Source organism: Mercenaria mercenaria, chromosome 15 (genome assembly GCF_021730395.1).
Source record: "Mercenaria mercenaria strain notata chromosome 15, MADL_Memer_1, whole genome shotgun sequence".
Taxonomy (NCBI): domain Eukaryota; kingdom Metazoa; phylum Mollusca; class Bivalvia; order Venerida; family Veneridae; genus Mercenaria; species Mercenaria mercenaria.
The window spans coordinates 33,068,604-33,086,502 of record NC_069375.1 but is presented as its reverse complement, the minus strand read 5'-3'; the positions used below and the strand labels follow the sequence as shown (position 1 = coordinate 33,086,502).

General features: G+C 34.0%; 1 protein-coding gene across 2 annotated transcripts in view; it reads right to left on the bottom strand.

Moving 5' to 3' along the window:
- Positions 1-7,243, bottom strand: part of LOC123550513 (sushi, von Willebrand factor type A, EGF and pentraxin domain-containing protein 1-like) — a 50,935-nt gene extending 43,692 nt beyond the window's left edge. The window contains exon 1 of one of the 2 annotated variants that reach the window (XM_053524942.1): positions 7,102-7,243. In XM_053524942.1, the coding sequence (XP_053380917.1) occupies positions 7,102-7,185 (84 nt within the window). In that variant the 5' untranslated portion in view covers positions 7,186-7,243. Of the gene's footprint in view, positions 1-5,990; positions 6,083-7,101 lie in introns of those variants that run through there. The other variant, XM_053524943.1, reaches the window with a different exon arrangement.
- Between the last annotated feature and the right edge of the window lie 10,656 nt (positions 7,244-17,899).

The following is a 17,899-nucleotide window of genomic DNA, read 5'->3' as shown; positions in this document are numbered from 1 at the left end:
TCTGCTTGACCCTTTTAAAATGCCATCAGAGTTTGAAATATAAAGGAAAACAACTTCTTCAGATGATATAAACTTCACCAAGCTTCCTCGATTAGCAATCCTGCATGGACCTCGCTAGGTTATTCAGAAAGCTTTGCTTATAAGGGGACACCAGAGCTAGAAGTAGAAAACCTTTAAACAACTCCTTCTCATGAACTACTTGATTGATCACCATCAAAATAGGCTTACTGCATTATTGTATGAACCTCCCTCGGGTTTGAATTATAGTGCTTGGCCCATTTAAGTAACCATCTGACTTGGAAAAAGAAATTAAAACTTTAACCAACTTATTCAGATGAAATTAATCTTCACCTGACTGATCTACTGGCATCATAGTTTATTCAGATGGTCTCGCTTATTAGGACGCCAGAGATAAAGCTATAACAGTCTCTAAACAGTCTCTTCTCATGAATTGTTCACACGATCTTTGCTAAACGTGAAATGTAATTTCCTTGAGTTGAATTTTCTCATTTTTTAAAATGTTTTCGCTTGACTGAAGGTTGGGGCTGTCGGAACTGAAATCGAAAATTCTTAAAACAGCATTACGGACCAAATTTAATCATTAGCACCCTCGGTCGGAACGATTGTTTCTTAATATATCGTTTGGCAAATTTTACGTGCAATAAACATGGGGACTGTAAAACTCGGAAAAGTCTAAATGCATGGCATGTCAAACGTTGCAATATTGCAAACTCAGTATATAAATCTATTTATTCAACTTTTATAAATGTCTTGAAATATTCCATTGCTAGCATTGATACTATATTATTATGACTTTAGAAATTTTAACTATTACATTCTAGTATGAAAAATAGCCAACAAAAACTTATCTAAAGTCAGTGCCCATGCCTGTTAATATAGGCTAATGCCTATTAATATAGACTAGATGGGAAGAAAATAATGATATAATTTGCGGAACACAATTATACATTCTGGAAAAATACGTTTTACAAAAGTTTCATGACAAACTTCATTTTATGGTCGAGTGACGTAAAAGGCATACAAAAATAGTTAAAAGACTTGAAAACTTTTAATAAAAAAAAGCACAAGACACTTCAAACATAACTATCCTAAAACATGGACGCTGATAACTCTACATGTGAAACGGTAAAAAAATAAAGATACAGCTGCTGAATGTCCTGTTATGACTCTTACATGTCCATGTCGTGGGGGAGACATATTGATGTAGAGTTGTCCATCTGTCTGTCAATCTGAGCTTACATTTGCATACGTAAGTGGCTATAGGAACAACAGGTATATGTAATTTTTCTTAGATACCATTCATTCCGTAAGTTTTTATTTTTCTTTTACTTGGCTTAAAGAACAAAAGGAAGAACAAAAGTGTAGCCACATAAATACCCATTTGTACTAGGAACGTTCGTATTTCCGTCTGTCTGTCAGGCCGAGAAAACATTTATGGTTTAGGAGTCATCTAACGGTACAGAGAATAAAAGAAAACACTAGTTTTTTCTACGAATGAAGTGTGAAGGGGTTAGGAGTCCATGAAGAAAAAAACAAAACTTTCTGTCTGTCAAAAAAGTTTGTCCGGTTCGATGATTATCGGCGGAATGACAGCCATTGATTATTCAAATTTTATAATGTGCCGGTCTCTTCTCTTTCATTATTGGGTGGAATTCCACCAAAAATGATTATTTTCTTTTACGTCGTGTATACCGTCGCCATGTATCAGTTAGTCGGTTTTCAACAGAGCTATGGTTATTCAAAACCTATTATTATACAGCTCTTCGCATTCTTTGATTTTTTTTTAAAGTGGTTTTTACAAGAGCATCGGTTACGATTAAAAATGTAAACAACGGACTCTGTCTATAATATATTTGAATAAATGAATGATCGTCGATCATAGTCGTAGTACTGATTGACAGTGAATGCTAATGACTCCATGTGTTGCAGAAAGGTATTTAGTTTGTAACTGTAATTTCCTCTCAACTGATATCCTCTCGAAACTGGTAAAGTAATTCCTTATATTTGGACAAAGCCCATTGTCTTTGCCATTCGCCAGCTGCTAAAAAGGCAAATATAAAAGATTCAGAGTAAGTTATATTTCACTGGTACTACCAGTTAGTAAGTTCATACTCTAAAAAATACGTCAGAGAAATTTGGGAAGTTTTGACTGATTAAAACGTTTGCAGCATTAGATATTATATTTTCTTTACACGAAAATTGCCGCACACAAAATTGCCGTTAGGTAACAAAGCGAATACGCCGATAATCCGGAGTAGGCCGATTATGTGTTATTGTCACAAAACTGTTCAAATTCACGTAATGCAATCGATGCAATTAAAGTGCCTAGCTATTGCTGCTGCTATTATAGGGAAGTGGTAGTGTCTGCCTTAGGTGTGAGAGGTCCTGGGTTCGAGTCCCAGTTATAGCTTAACAATTTTTATTTTTCTACAGCATCTATTTGTTATTTCTTGCACACAGTATCATGGATCATTATTTAGAAATCCAGATCACAGTTGAATGTTAAATCAAATGCACCCAAGTAGAAAATATTCGCTATATTATGTCCCTTTGATGTTTCTGCTCTCCAGGTCCAAGAAGAGTTACATTTCCTTGATCACAAAATTTTCTTTTACATGAAAATATTAAATGCTCATAACTCTACGCTTCTGGTTAAAATATTGTCAATATATCTATCTATTTTTGAGAAATATATGTACATTTGTCTTCATTTCAAAGCTTTTTAACTTCATATCTATGATTTGAAAAAACTTAGGTACTATCTTTATATTATGCATATTCTCGGCATGTTCTTTTTCAGTTATATTGAGTGGAGTTATGTCAAAAATTATGTTAACTTTGTGATTTTATGTACCGAACATGCTAAAGTACATTGTGATTTTTTGTACCAAACATGCTATTTATGTTAAACGTTATGTTATCTTGCTAAAATGCCATGTTATCTTGTCTATTAAGTTTGCTCCAGTGTTAAAAAAGGCTATGTTTTCTTATCAAATTGTGGTGTTAGCTTACCGAAACAGTGCCTTAAGTTAAAATGCTATCTTATCATGTCAACGTGTGATGTAGATTTGTCCAAAAAGTGTCTTATTATGTTAACTAGGCATGTTATCGTGTCTAAGTGTGGTGTAAACAGTGTCTTATTTTGTCAAAAATCAATGATATCATGTCAAAGTAGCACGCGAGCCTGTCTACAAGTGTGTTAAAAAGCTATGTTATACTCAGTCTGCCAAAATCAGAATGTGACGACAAGTTGTCAAAACAATGTTTTATTATGTTAATAAGCTATGTTTTTATTTTCCAATGTGGTGATAACCTGTCTAGGTACTGCCTTTATGCTAAAAAGCTATATTTTCACGTAAAAATAACATGTAATCTTGTATACCAAGTGGGATTGTATGCTGAAAAGCTTCCATGATACATGTTGTAGATAGTGGAAGACCCAAGATGCTCATCCAAGCATTATTTCAGCGGGCATTGTTTTAGGGCAAACCAACGGTCTTCGTAAGCAAGCTAGATGTATTCCTCACATGAAAGGATTCTACATCCCATGCGATATTTCGAACACAAGGCGGTGAGGGGCAAGTGTGCCAAAGTCAGCCTTAATCACTCAACCAGAGAGGTCCAAAGTTTCGGACCACTTAAGAAAGATTATCTGCAACTTAATGCCATTTTAACTCTACCAGAAGTAGTCTTTATAAACAGGTTTTACAGAAAGAACATATGTTTTTTTCAGATGAACGATATAAACTTGATGTAAAAAAAAATAGTTAAAAACAAAAAAAAATTAAACTGTTAAACAACAGATTTTTCAGTTTAAATGCGACGTTTGCTTTCCAAATGAAGGTTAACCATGTTGAGAGAGAGACACAGAGAGAGAGAGAGATGTATCTTAAACAAACGCAAGTACAATTATTTCTTTTTCCGCTTGATTTACACTCAGTGGCAGTCTGAGTGATATACACTTATCACACTACAACATAAGAGAAGCAAACTTTTAAAACGGTTTCAGCTATTTTGCAAGCTTATTCTTGTACATGTTTAAAGGAAGGTGGATGATTGAAAAGGGTTTACCTCAAACTTCCTTTTTTACACTACATCGATATAATTAGTAATAATAATTATTATTATTATTTTGGATTTACCGTCGCACCGACACATATGATAGGTCATATGGCGACTTTCCAGCTTTAATGGTGGAGGAAGACCCCAGGTGCCCCTTCGTGCATAATTTCATCACGAGCGGGCACCTGGGTAGAACCACCGACCTTCCATAAGCCAGCTGGATGGCTTCCTCACTTGAAGAATTCAACGCCCCGAGTGAGGCTCGAACCCACATCGATAGTTATAATTAAGCAATTCGAATGACACCATAATTTTTCTGTGTCAAGGATGTAGCCTGCCATCTCACACCAATGTCATCACGTTCAGACAAATTGAGGTCTACTAAGATTGGGGTAATATCGTTTAGTTCTTTTCAACTTACAAACTAATTATTATGAATTATTATTCATACAATGATTTACCCTCAACAAATGGAACAGCTATACAAGAGCAGCAGTTGATATAAATAGGATATGTATTGCTATAAATATGTATTACTACATTAAATTTCCGATCTGTCGTTATAATAGAAATAATGCATTTTTTCGTGATCACTAATTTCAAAACATGTTAATCCACTGTATGCTTTAAATAACGTGCACTATTTTGGGACATTATCAATGAAAAGAAAAAGAACAGGGGCTTTACCTAACTTAACCATGAAGTAACTTTTCCACTAAAATGGATGACGCATTATACCTTTTATACCCTTTACTACGTAAACTGAATACTAGACTAAATGTACCGTATGACTGCTGTCTTTAAATACTAAATAAAATATATATGTTCTTAAATGACGAATATCGTCGCCTTATTTCTACAAAGCCGTCAAAAACAAGAATAAATATCAAACAGGGAATGAATGCCATGTTCTAAAAACGCAGCCTCTCCGAAACAAACGTTCACAGCACGCAGACGGTCACACTGCCAACACACTTCATTATTATTACCCCCACCATGTTCCGTAAGTCAATTTTAGCAAATTGAGATTTAAGGTATGTTTCTATGACCTCTGCATGTGGTGAATTTGTGGCCTCATGGACAAAATCTGGTTAAATTTAAGTTCGACAAGGCTGTAAGTGACAAATCTTTAAACGTCGTTTTCCAGAACAGCCAAAAATCTAATTACGCCATTTAGGAAATAAGGCGAGGATATGTCTAAAAGGAAAAATGAATATAATGCGTATAACTAGCAACCATTAGGTACTATGTTTGGTTTCTTACCATGAATTGCATTTGTTTATGCAAAATTTATAAACAAATTAATTGGCTACTCCTTTGCCTAACCTTAATTCATGGCAACCGTGCCAACAACATAACAGCTTTTATCATTTTTGTTAAGTTTTATTTTTTTGGCTGTATAAATCTAATATTCGCTCGAACTCGGATAATTTGTATACCAATTATTTACCTCCACTTGAACTCACTGTCTGGCCCCGTCATTAGTGTATATTGTTCGACCATGGAAAATTAGAATGCTGATAATTCCATTTCTCGAACTCGACCAATGATCTCGTAAGACGTTTTACAGTGCCTTTTACCCCTGTTTCGTCAAATAGACATGACGTGTGCCAAATATTGGCATTAATGGACTCGTGGCAGGAAGTCGTTTTGATTGACAGGTGTTTATCGGTGCTTATTTTTCAAAACTTATGAGATAGCCAGTTACACCTTGTTTTGTTTGCACTAACCATTTAACCTTACTTTGCTTTAATGGTTTAATCTTCGTTCACTGCGTTGTAATTTATCATGAATGATAATTATTGTTTGCAGCACACGAATATTTAAAGTGATACACTGCATAAAAATAGAATCTATTATGTTAATCATTACTTTAAAACTTTTGCAAGTAAAAGATTCCTGCAAACCTGTTCTTTCATATAACCACCGGGTTTCATGTTTTATCAATAAACCTTCCTTTTTGAGAACTATTTTAGCTGTGATCATGAACCGTTTTAAGTGTGCTGTGCTACATACTAGTATACAAATCATTAATATAAACGAGCAGGTATACATAGCACTATCTGTGCGCATGATCAGCCACGGCACAGCGTAATACTGTTAAGATGAACAGATAATGCTTTAAAAATATGCAAAATATTTCGTTTACTCAATTTCTAATGATTAACTGTTTGCAGCACACGACACAATACGCCACAGTGAACGTAGTTCAAGTCATGGAAGCAAAGTAAGATTAAGTAATTAGTGCAAACAAAGCTACCTTTAATATTTCAACCACAGTACATCGTAACATGATCGGTCTGTAAAATAATGTAAAACACTCGTATGTCGTTACTTCGATTTCTAATCATTTACGTGCTAAAATAATACATATACAATTTGTGAGAAATAACGAAATTGTAATCATTCAGTATACTTTATACTGGAACAAAATTACCGGTCCCGTCGTGTACGAGCGAACGAAGTTCGACTGTATATTAAGTCTTGTCTCATCATATGTAGATATGTAAGTAGACATTACTGCTTTAAATTTGTATTTTTGAGGAGTCGGTACAACAAAATTACACGCTCTAAGGAGATTTTTTAAAGTGACCAAATCAATTATTTATGGTTTGGAAGCACAGTGTTTAATGTTTGACTTCTGATCCCCATGTCACTGGTTCTTTTCTCGAATAGAACGGAATTTTTCCGCAGTTTCTAGAGTCTCTCATGAAAGCGCACGCTTTAGCCAGATATCAAGAAATCATTTGTTTTGAGAACTTATCTGCAATAAATGTAAAATGAGAGGTGACTAGTCCCGAATACACAGATTATACGCAATGATTAGCAAGGCTCTACTGACCTTTTTCAATCCGCTTTATTCAAATAGCCACATTCCTTTAAAATAATATATTATTTGTGCGTGTTAATTTAAGCTTAATTGAATATAGAATATCACAACGTTTGGCATACCAAAGTCCAATGCACTTTAATATAACAATACTAACTTTTAACAAAGGAAAACAATCAAGAACATACCTGTGATACAACCGCATGTTGTCCATTTAAAGTGTCTATATTTATAAAGATAAAAAGGATAAAATAAGCAGTTGATACATCCATGGCATCTGCGTGATTAAGCTATAATATTTTGTTTTTCATATTAATTGAGGAAGTTTTATACATTTTCCAAACACGTAATTGTCTCGTAATGTATACACAGTTTCAGATCTATTAATAATTCAAATAGCAGCAGTTCAAAACTACTAAAGATTTATTTAACTTGGCTACAAGCAAGCCTTTGATGTTATCTTCAGTAAAAGTCTTCCAACTTCTTGATTATCCCAGTCTACCCTTTGGTATGTGAGATTGTCTGCCATCATGCTGCATCGTAGATGCCTTTCATTTACAGATTGACACTTGACAAGCCGACAAAGGCAAACAAAAAGAATAGACAACACCGATATTTTAACCAAAGAAACGAAAAGGATGAAATAAAAAAAAAAGATGTTCAGTCAAATAAAATGGAGCCTGGCCAATTGAACTGTTAAACATGACAGTTAAAATCATTATGTTCAATTCTAGCTATGATTAGAAGCCAATGTAGTCGGAACAAAGCTTGTTTTGAACTTTCGTACTTGCTGAGTCTTAATACAAATTTGTCACACATGTTTGTTTCCTTTACATTTTATGAATTTCACACTGAGAAATACTATACAATATTACATTGCAATAAATTGTATGTATAAAATGACTAGTGATAATACAAAAATTTAAGTAGCCTTTTTAGTAAGGTATTTTCTGATATTTTTAATTCTAAGATAGTTACCATTGCGGTCAGACATTTTCTTTTTAAATGATCCTTAAAACTAAGAATGCCACTAGGTACCTTATACAACATCCTGATTTGATTTTGTCACAAGCAGTGTCAATTTTCGCTTTTGAATATTTGTCAAGTTCTTGTTTACTGCCGAGAAGATTAATTCGGTTTTTGACGTGCTAATTTTAAGTTTGTTTTGTTTATTCAGTTATCCATAGTGAATGCATAGCTTCCACGTTCTTGTATAGCCTGTTTCTCATTTTCAACTGAAGTTAGTCGGAAACGTTTGTTGGCAATATTGTCATAAGCGAACCCATACACTGAAATTGACTAGGGAATGACGTTAAATAGAGTTTTTGCGTGAGCCAGTTAGAGAACTGGGCTCTAAACAGCTACCCTTGGGAACGCTACATTGTAATGGGCGTGGAGATGAAACAGCTGTGTCTACACTTTCACTACAAATACTACACTTTATCATTACCTGACTTATGTCATTAAATTATCCATTGAGAAATCTCTTTCCTACTGACAGTATTAAAACTAAGACGGATGAATAGAAATTCAAGTTAGAATTTTGGTTTAAGGAATGCACAATTAGAGTTCGTAAGTCATTCTTTTAATATCAAGACTTTATGGACGTTTCACTTACGAGATATTTAAGAATCAAGACTTTATGGATGTTTCACTTACGAGCTATTTAAGAATCAAGACTTTATGGACGTTTCACTTACGAGCTATGAAAAAGACTGATCTCAAGAAGTGGCACACCTTTGATTTGCCCCCGCTTCCTCCATACATCACATGTACTTGAATTGTTGGGCAAATTTTGTTCCTGTTTCATATCACAGGCCTAAGACCACAGTTATTTTACTATATGTTCTATATATTGTAAACCTTTTTCACGAGTCCTTAACAGTTCCATAACAAAACATGTAAATATCCTTAAAGTTAAGAAAGTTTTCCTCAAGAAGCACGAGTATCCTAATTATTCTGTCCGCACATGTATCTTAGATAAATAACCAAGTTTAGGTTTTGTTCACATCCGCTTTATATGACTTATGTAGATATAAATTGACAATGTGATAAAATATCTATCTCTTCTTCGTTCATTATCTTTTCTTTTTCTTTGCATCAGACAGAATGAAGAGCGCATGGATCATTGCTCCATCTTTAATGGTAAGTAATTCATCTAAAAGTTATTTTTGAAATCAATACAGCAAACCTTTGGTCTGCGCTGTTTCTTATCATGACATGTAGCTAGTTTCAAATAAACTAGATTCCCATTGGCAACACGTTGAGCCCGCCCTTGACCCCAAACTGGTACCTGACCTTTGAGGCAGGAGCCTGGAATTTCCATGTGACACTCCGTCTCATTGAGTTATGCATTAATGCCAAAAATAAACAAGATTCCTTAATGCATTATAAAGTTATGGACCGGACAAGATCTGACATGACCTTTGATCTCAAACTACAACTTTAGCCTGTTATACAGGAACCTGGAGCTTGCACTTGCAACTCCGGCTCACTGTGGTTAAAATTCATGCCAAATGTAAACATGATTCCTCAATACCTATTAAAGTTATAATCCGAAAAGTAAATCCGCGTAGACGCACGCACGACACATGCACAAACATCGAATCGCCATTGTGACAATTATGTCGAGCTCACCATCAGTGCGCTCGACAAACAGTACTTTAAGAAGTTGTAAATTGTGAATACTTAGTTGATCTAGACAGTACTTATTTATGGACATATACTCGTTTAATCAATGTATATGTATAAAAGGTCTCTGTAGCGTTTGATACTCGATAAGTTGGTCAGTGTAGATGTGTTTTAAATTATGCTCAAAACCAGTTTCAAAATTATTGATTACTGTACATGCTCTTTTGTTAATACATTTATCAATAATGGTAATTGTTTACCTTAAGAATAATATTTTTATGATTCAATTTATATAAAATAAAATGTATAAAAATATTTTCGGATCGTAAGCTAAATAATACTGCCTACATGATAAACAGAATTTCCGAACAATATATTTATTAAATTCTAAGTGGAATTTCATTTTAATCCTGTCAGAATCTGCTTTTAATGACATTTTGCTTTTACGCTCTAGCCTTGAGCTTTTGACTTAATCAAAGCAGTCAGTTTTTGTTTTGACTGAAAACAATCCATATTAAAATCAACTTTATATAATCATATCGCCTTACAATAGATTCAAAGGATTCTGAATTATAACCAGTGTAAAGTAGCATTCCAGACGACATGGTTATTCTATTTAGCAAGTTGGAGTTATGGCACAAAGTTTATTCCCAACAGATCACGGAACTTCAGCCGTCATTCCTTTAACTTCAAAATTTGGATAATTCTTGTTATGTATACTATATCTATATCTGTTATCTGCGAAATTTTACAACATTTTATTTAACCGAGAGTTAAAAACAAAATTTTGAAGGATATAGACAATTTATAGAGATCCATGTATAAACTTTAATTGACACCTGGTATGAATATTTTGCATCAGTGTATCTGACCATGTATTCAAACTGATGTCATCTCTTGTAGCTTGTCTAAAGAGAGGCACTACGTGAATTCAAAACAATGTCGGTGTGTTATTGTCTTTAAAGCCAAATTGTTGGGGAATGCCTTCAGGTTTGTACAACTTAATCTTAAAGTTGATAATTTGATATCCTACAATGTGTTCCATTTTAAGAACATATAAATGTTCTTTTTTTGTCTGCATTTGGACATATGTCATACACTTCATTGGCGTTCGCTTGAACTTGCTGATTCATTCTAATTATTGTTACCTGATGTTAAATTACTTATAAATGACATCTCTTTCAAATGAGGCATACATCTGGATACAAGAAATAACTTTAAACAGGAAAGATGATGGCAATCTACCTGGAGCTTTCGAACATGCTGTCAAGATATTTATCCGGTTAATACACCAAAACAAAAAAGGCAATTTATTTAAGTCATTTATTGAATAATTCCAATAAAATCATAGAAAGCACAGGATCTATTAAATAATTTCATCAAACACATCTTATTTTATGTACGTACATAAACAACTAAGTCTGAGATTTACGCTTACCATGCTTTGTTATAACCTGTTAATTTTTCAAACGACTGACGTCTACCGAATATGTGTGAAATTCTGAAAATTAAGGGGTCATTGTTCAATTTCAAAGAATACACACCTATCCTTGCAGACAAGAAAGTAATCTTTTCATTAAATGCAATTTTTTCATAAACGTTTTGTGTTCCACAACAATTACAATTAATATAAAAGCACTAAAAATGATATGTTTAATATTCAAATATAGCACGCTTTATGCAAATATACAAGCCCTTTGAAACAACAAATTAATAATTAAGTTCAATTTTATCGAACTATTCACAGTAATAGCAGGCCATTTTAGAAAATATAAGGGTTACAATAATATCCACCCTTTACTGTCTTGTACTAACAGTTAGCATAAATCAAGTAAAGATTTTATGTCCATATAAACATGAGTGGCTAATATTACGGGTTTCGTCATCATTAAATATTTTTTAAAAACATGTACATGTAGATTGATACAGTTACACAAGAGTATAGCACGAAAGCATACGTACTAGTAGAAAGTACGTAAATGAAAATTATAGCGTCAAAAGACACTAGTCGTCGCAAAAGCAGCGGACTTCAGGTTTTGTGATGAAAACCAAAACTTTAATGTTTTGAATAACAATGCAATTACTAAAACCATTTACAATGAGATTTTGAGCCATATACTGTACACATTGAGTTGAAAGATAATCTTTTCAGCTGATCATCTGCGTGCATCAGCATCAACAATAGCAAATGATCTTTATCACTTTTAATCGTACATTGTATTTTCATATGATGATTTCGCTTGTGCAGACATAAGCAGTTCCTTATTGAAACTTGATTTAGCATTCTCTACAGTAACTCTTGTCTCCGGAAGCACCATACTGAGGCTGATAAAACTACCTGCAGTTTCATTCCTTGCAAAACGACGTCTGAAAAGTATATATTTCCTTAATATCTCAAAATTTCTGAGAAAATACAAATGAAATAAAAGTGCTAGGATAATTAAACTAAGTTTCAGAGTCTAGATATATTTTTGTTTTATATAAAACATTTATACAGAGAAGCAACAAATTAGAATATTGCAAACTTGTCTCCAATTTAACTGATGAAACTTTGACCCTGATCATTATCTCGTAACCCTAACGCAGATTTTATAACTTTGAAAGCGAAACAGACAATATCAAGATACTGTCTTAGCGTTGTGAAAATAAAGCAATACTTACTTCAAGCAGAAAATATATTAGTATAATGTTAGAACTAAATTTGTTTCAACTAAAAACAATTACAACACATACTTTTACGCGCTATTTTACCCAAACGTTCATTAATGTCATTTTGTTCAGCTTAATAAAATTATAAAGATCATTTGGAAGCATAGAATGCAATCAAAACAAAGACAAATATCAGAATAATAGCAGATTCGGATTGTTTGAGTCTGTTCATGCTTTGCAATAAATCCCATTGAAAGTGACACCTTATTAACTATACACATTATGTGTTTGAACTTACCGCGCATGTTTCTTCCAAAGTATGAAAACTACGACGGCACTTGTGAAGATGACGATTACACAAACAACTAGAGCAACCACTAGCACAGCTAAAGAGTTAAGAAATTTTAACACTTTAAATATTTCACTTTTATTAATATCTTATGCCTGCATTATGAAAATAATCGAACTCTCATTCATGTAGAAGCTCATGGGATGTTTTTTTAAAATATATTATTTTAATCTGCTTATTTTTAATCATGTTAATCTGCTTATTTTTAATTAATATGTGATATTAATTGCAAAACTATACTACGGACACAAGAAAACCAATTCCAGCTACATTTTTGTAAATGCAAGATAAAACAATACAAACGTTTACACATTGATAGTTATAATGATGAAAAGGTAGGGAGCAGATCCGAAATACTTATCCATTTGAAACAATAATTATTACTTTGATGAAGTATGCTCCTTTATAATAGTGACAGTTATTACTTCGATCAAGGACAATTATAGCTGAATAGAACTGGTCGATACATGTGGTAAATGTTTCTTACTTGTTGTATCATCTTCACCATTTCCATTTTTATTATCTTTGCCAGTTACTGTACTCACTGTAGCCGAGTAACTCCGGACGATAACTAGAACAAATAAAACTGTCTTAGAATGAAACATACTAAATTGTTTACATCGAAACTGTGAAACTTTAGAGGCGAATTTTAATGGACTTTCTATTCTGAAATAGATTTTCCTGTTAATAAGGTAAGACGGTATGAGTTGCACCGGGTCAAGTTGCACAGATCTTATATTAATAATTATTATTGTTGTTTGGTTTAAAATTGCTGGCCATGCTTCATGTGTAGATTAGAAATTTCAAATATATTAAAAACGGAAACGCAAAGAGAATCACACTGTATAATGTTGCCCGGTCATGCAAGTTTGTGTAACCAGAGGTTATCCATATACCAACTTTTCCTTGACTCAAATTATTTGGATATACTAGTTACCGATTTTACGAATGATAACGATAGTGCCATATTTATATTGTTTATTGTTTGCTGTTTTATTTATAAATATACACAGGCTACTTGCTTGGTTCTAAGTCTGATGTCGTCCTATGCTTTCCTCAGTTAACTAATGAAAGTTATGGAGAACTTATGAAGTCACTTTTTTAAAGACAACAACAACTTAGCCCACCCGCTTAGCTTTCTAGGTAGAGCGTTGAACTACGGATCACGGGGTCGCGAGTTCGATCCCGGGCGGGGCGTATGTTCTTCTTGGCAGTTACTTGCGGTGAACAGGTTTGTACTGGTACAGAATCTAAGGAACACTGTTTAGATTTACTGCCTGTAGTTTCATGACTGAAATACTGTTGATAAACGGCGTTTAACCCAAAACAAACAAAACAATAACAAATTTTATTTACTTTGTATTCTTTATCAGCCTTGAATATGTATATATATAATTAGTTTCAAATAAAATACCTTTATGCATTTACTTTTCTGTACTTTCATTTGATTTTATTTGTCATTTGTAAGAAAACCAAACAATTTATTTTGTATAATTCCTTGCTGTAGTTGTATATAACAAAAAAACAGAAAATTTACAGATTGTTTGTTTGCATTGGGTGTAATACTGTTATAACTGCTTTTCAGTTATGTAACGGCAGACACATGAATCAGAGGTGGAGGACGAAATATATCACACACAACGTCAATCAAATCGTCACGGAGAACAATTGAGCCGCCCGAGGATCGAACTCACGATCCCGAGATCTGAAGATAAGCGCTCTCCCTTTTAAGCTAAATTGGCAGACTTACATTTCCAGAAATAGGAAAAGAAAGAACTTACGAAACAAAATGTGATACAGAGCTTACTTAATGGATGCCTGCGTTCTTTGAATAGTGCTTTTCTCTAGGACTTTATCCCCGTTATCCATTTGGTTCAATTAAGGGTAACATATCTATTTGCCTCCTGGTATTTGTTTCAAGTATAGGCAAATACTTTCGTAGAACCGCCAAACTTCCACAATCCGGCTGTTTGGTTTCCTCAGATAGCGACGAGATTAGGAATCTAACTCAGAAGTGAGGAGCAAGTGATTAAAAAACAGCGGCCTTAACCACATTACCACGGATATCTTCTAGGTAAAATACCTTTAGTCATATACTGCACAAGTTGACACGCATTTAGTGGTGATCAACTGTACGAAGAGACAATATCTTTCTTACCTATACATTCTGATATATCTGAAGCACCAAAGGTAGAAGTTGAATACCCATCTGGACAGGGTAAACATTCACTTTGACCTTCAAGTGGCTGATACGTCCCAATTTTACAACTAAGACAATCGGGAAAGGTTAGTTTTGTTCCAGTGGCACATGGTGCTAAATATCAACAAAGAGGTTAAATCAACAAACATAAAAATAAAAAGAAGTTCGGAGATTAAATTTAATTATGGAAAATGAAAAACCGTATTTATGGAACGTTGCCGCCTTGTTAGCACAGTATGAACAATATAAGACACGATAAGGATGTGGTAAGTTGTAAGCCACAGGTCATGCTTTTTTTTCATTACGACATACTAAGAAGAAATTTCCCTGGGGCAATTCGTTTTTTATCTGTTATCAATGTTCGGATATAGCCAAGAACAAGGAAGTAATCCAAAAATACTAGCCAGACTAAATCTTCGCCGTAAACAAAAGACTATTGAAAAATAAATGAAGTTATAAATGATAGAATAAGCAACTGAATGTAACTGTACTTTCGTAATGAATGGAAACAGAAAGACATACCACATAGTCCATCGGCTCCTGCGTACCCATCAGCACAGGTTACTGTCCCAGCCAACGAAATAGAGCTACTGTCTGATGTGTACTCCACTCAACCAAAACTTACATCAAAGATGTATGTTGAGTTGGTTTGTATAAACTCAGCTATCTCATTCATTGAACGGGATGTATCCAGTAGCTCTGTCATTGCTGCTGTTTCTTATCGACAATTAATAAGAAAACATTACATGCATGTACATGGCAAATTGAATAACCATCTTAAGCATATCAACAGCAGCTGATATCTACATTGACCTCAACAGGAGGTACAACAGTTTGATATAAACCTAAATTTAATCTTATATACAGGACTGCGGATATCCATTCATGGCATTTTTGTAATATCCGGGGTATCTAGATCTTAGATCTGAGCAATGGTGTTTGATGTAAAAGGAATTGTCGTGATTTTCACAGTTTTTACTTTCTAGCACTTTCATTTCTTCACAAATCCTGAAGGTATTTAAACAAAATCTGTACACCTTAAACAAATCGTGCAAGTTTGGTCACAGGCAAGACATAAACTGTAGGCCAAGAATAGTGTGTTCTTGATTTACCCAAATTGCCGCATTCCAACATTATTAACATCTTCATTTTTGTCATATCGTACACTGTTAAGATAGCATGATTATTCTGCTAAAGTTGTTATAAGTGTCAGCACATATACTGTTATCGGAAGTATTCTTGTGGATAGATTGTAGCAACTTTTCAAAAGACAATTGTTTATTTAGTTAATACAGTTTGTGAGTGAAAACTAAATGTATGTAAATATAAAATGTGTAAATTTTGACGCATAAAGTACTTATAACAAACACAATTATCATGTATTGGCAAATTGATAAAAAATAATGGGTTATAAAACCTTATTCGAAGACAAGTTCTTTTGACGGCCATTTTAACGTTTCTTAAGACAACTTGTCTTAATAAAACGTCATTTGTTCAAATAATTAAAAGTTGTCTCGTAAAGGAAATGGTTTCTAGACCAAATTAGATTTTATTATGTCTGAGTGTGCATTTTTGTTGCCTAGCATCTGCTTTACTTTTCATGAAATGTGCGTACGAAATGAAAAGAGAAGTTTAGTTTTACAATTTTACAATATAAGTCGATCTCGACTCATATAGGAAGCTTATATTTGACTCTGCTTAAAGGTATGATTTTTATCAAATAAAGAGGAGATTCTATGAATCTCAATAATAGGTTGACACAAACCTGCACAAGATGTACATCTTTTATTTACTGAGGTCAAGCACGGGAATCTGTTGGAGTACCAAGTAATACCCCAGTCTCACATATGGCGCGGATAGCTACGTCTAGCCACGGATAGAAACGTAGTAATCCGTATCGATCCGTACCTGAGCCATACCTTAAAGTAGTAATCCGTTTCAATCCGTACCAGTCCGTACGGCTCCAGTACGGATCGATACGGATTACTACGTTTCTATCCGTGGCTAGACGTAGCTATCCGCGCCGTATGGGCGCGTATGGGATATAAATGCATGCAATGCAATCAGTAACTTATCATTGGGCATGCATGGAATGTGTACATTATAAGATTTTAGTCAAACATTCATAGTCATTGTATTCAGTGTGCAGCTTATGTGTATCAGTAGCGTTACCTGTTCCGTTTGTTAAGTAATCAGCCAGTGCGATATCCCCGTTGCCAGTCAATTGTTTAGAAAAGTGCAGAGTCAATGTAGACGAAGTTGATCTTTTCAACAAATTATTTGAGACAATTGTGGATTTTAATTGGCACGTATCACATTTGAGGCCAATAACCTTCTGTTCAACGGAAAAAATGAGGTCATCAACGTCGGACTCAGGAAAAGTGTCTGTGTATCTTACACTAACCTGTGTTCCAAGTCTGTCAGGAACTTTCACATCTGAATAGAAAGAATTTTATTTGAAAAAAGTACAGTATTAGTCAATCTGGTTTACCGCCAGCAAGGGTAAATATACATTTTGTACTAACAATAAATACATGACCTGCCTAAATGGTGATACCACCTTGCATGGCTTAAAAGTCATATTCATTTAATATTACTAATAGAATGGTTGTCAATAACTGTTGTTTATAAGATTTAAATTATTTTGATCGAGCCTAAATGTAGATCTTATTAATAATATTGTATGTGTGAGTGTCATTGTTAATAGTAAATTAGCATATTACAGTACATCCGATAGTGTATTTAATTGTAAAGTTATTTGATATGCTGATCTTACCAACACATGCTGGCATCTTATCGGTTGGTTCCCATATATAACCAGTATTCGGGCCGCATCTGTATTTTTCATATGATCTTTGTCCATTTGTAAGTACTTTTCCCTTTATGCAGGTCATATTGCATTCCAAAACTTATTCAGATAAATTATTACTGCATGTAACAGTAGTAACGTATTTTCTGTTCATTCTTGGGCATGCTACAAAAAAAGTAGATAAAGTATTCACTACTATAATACAAGGGTAGATATGTACCTTACACGGACGTGCTGCATGGATCTCGTTTTCTTCGATTTCTAATAGCTTCGAGCGCTGGCAAGTCATTTTGTAATTATTCATACCACCTTCCATGAAAAGGGGGGGCCCAGGGGTTAAGGTCGCTG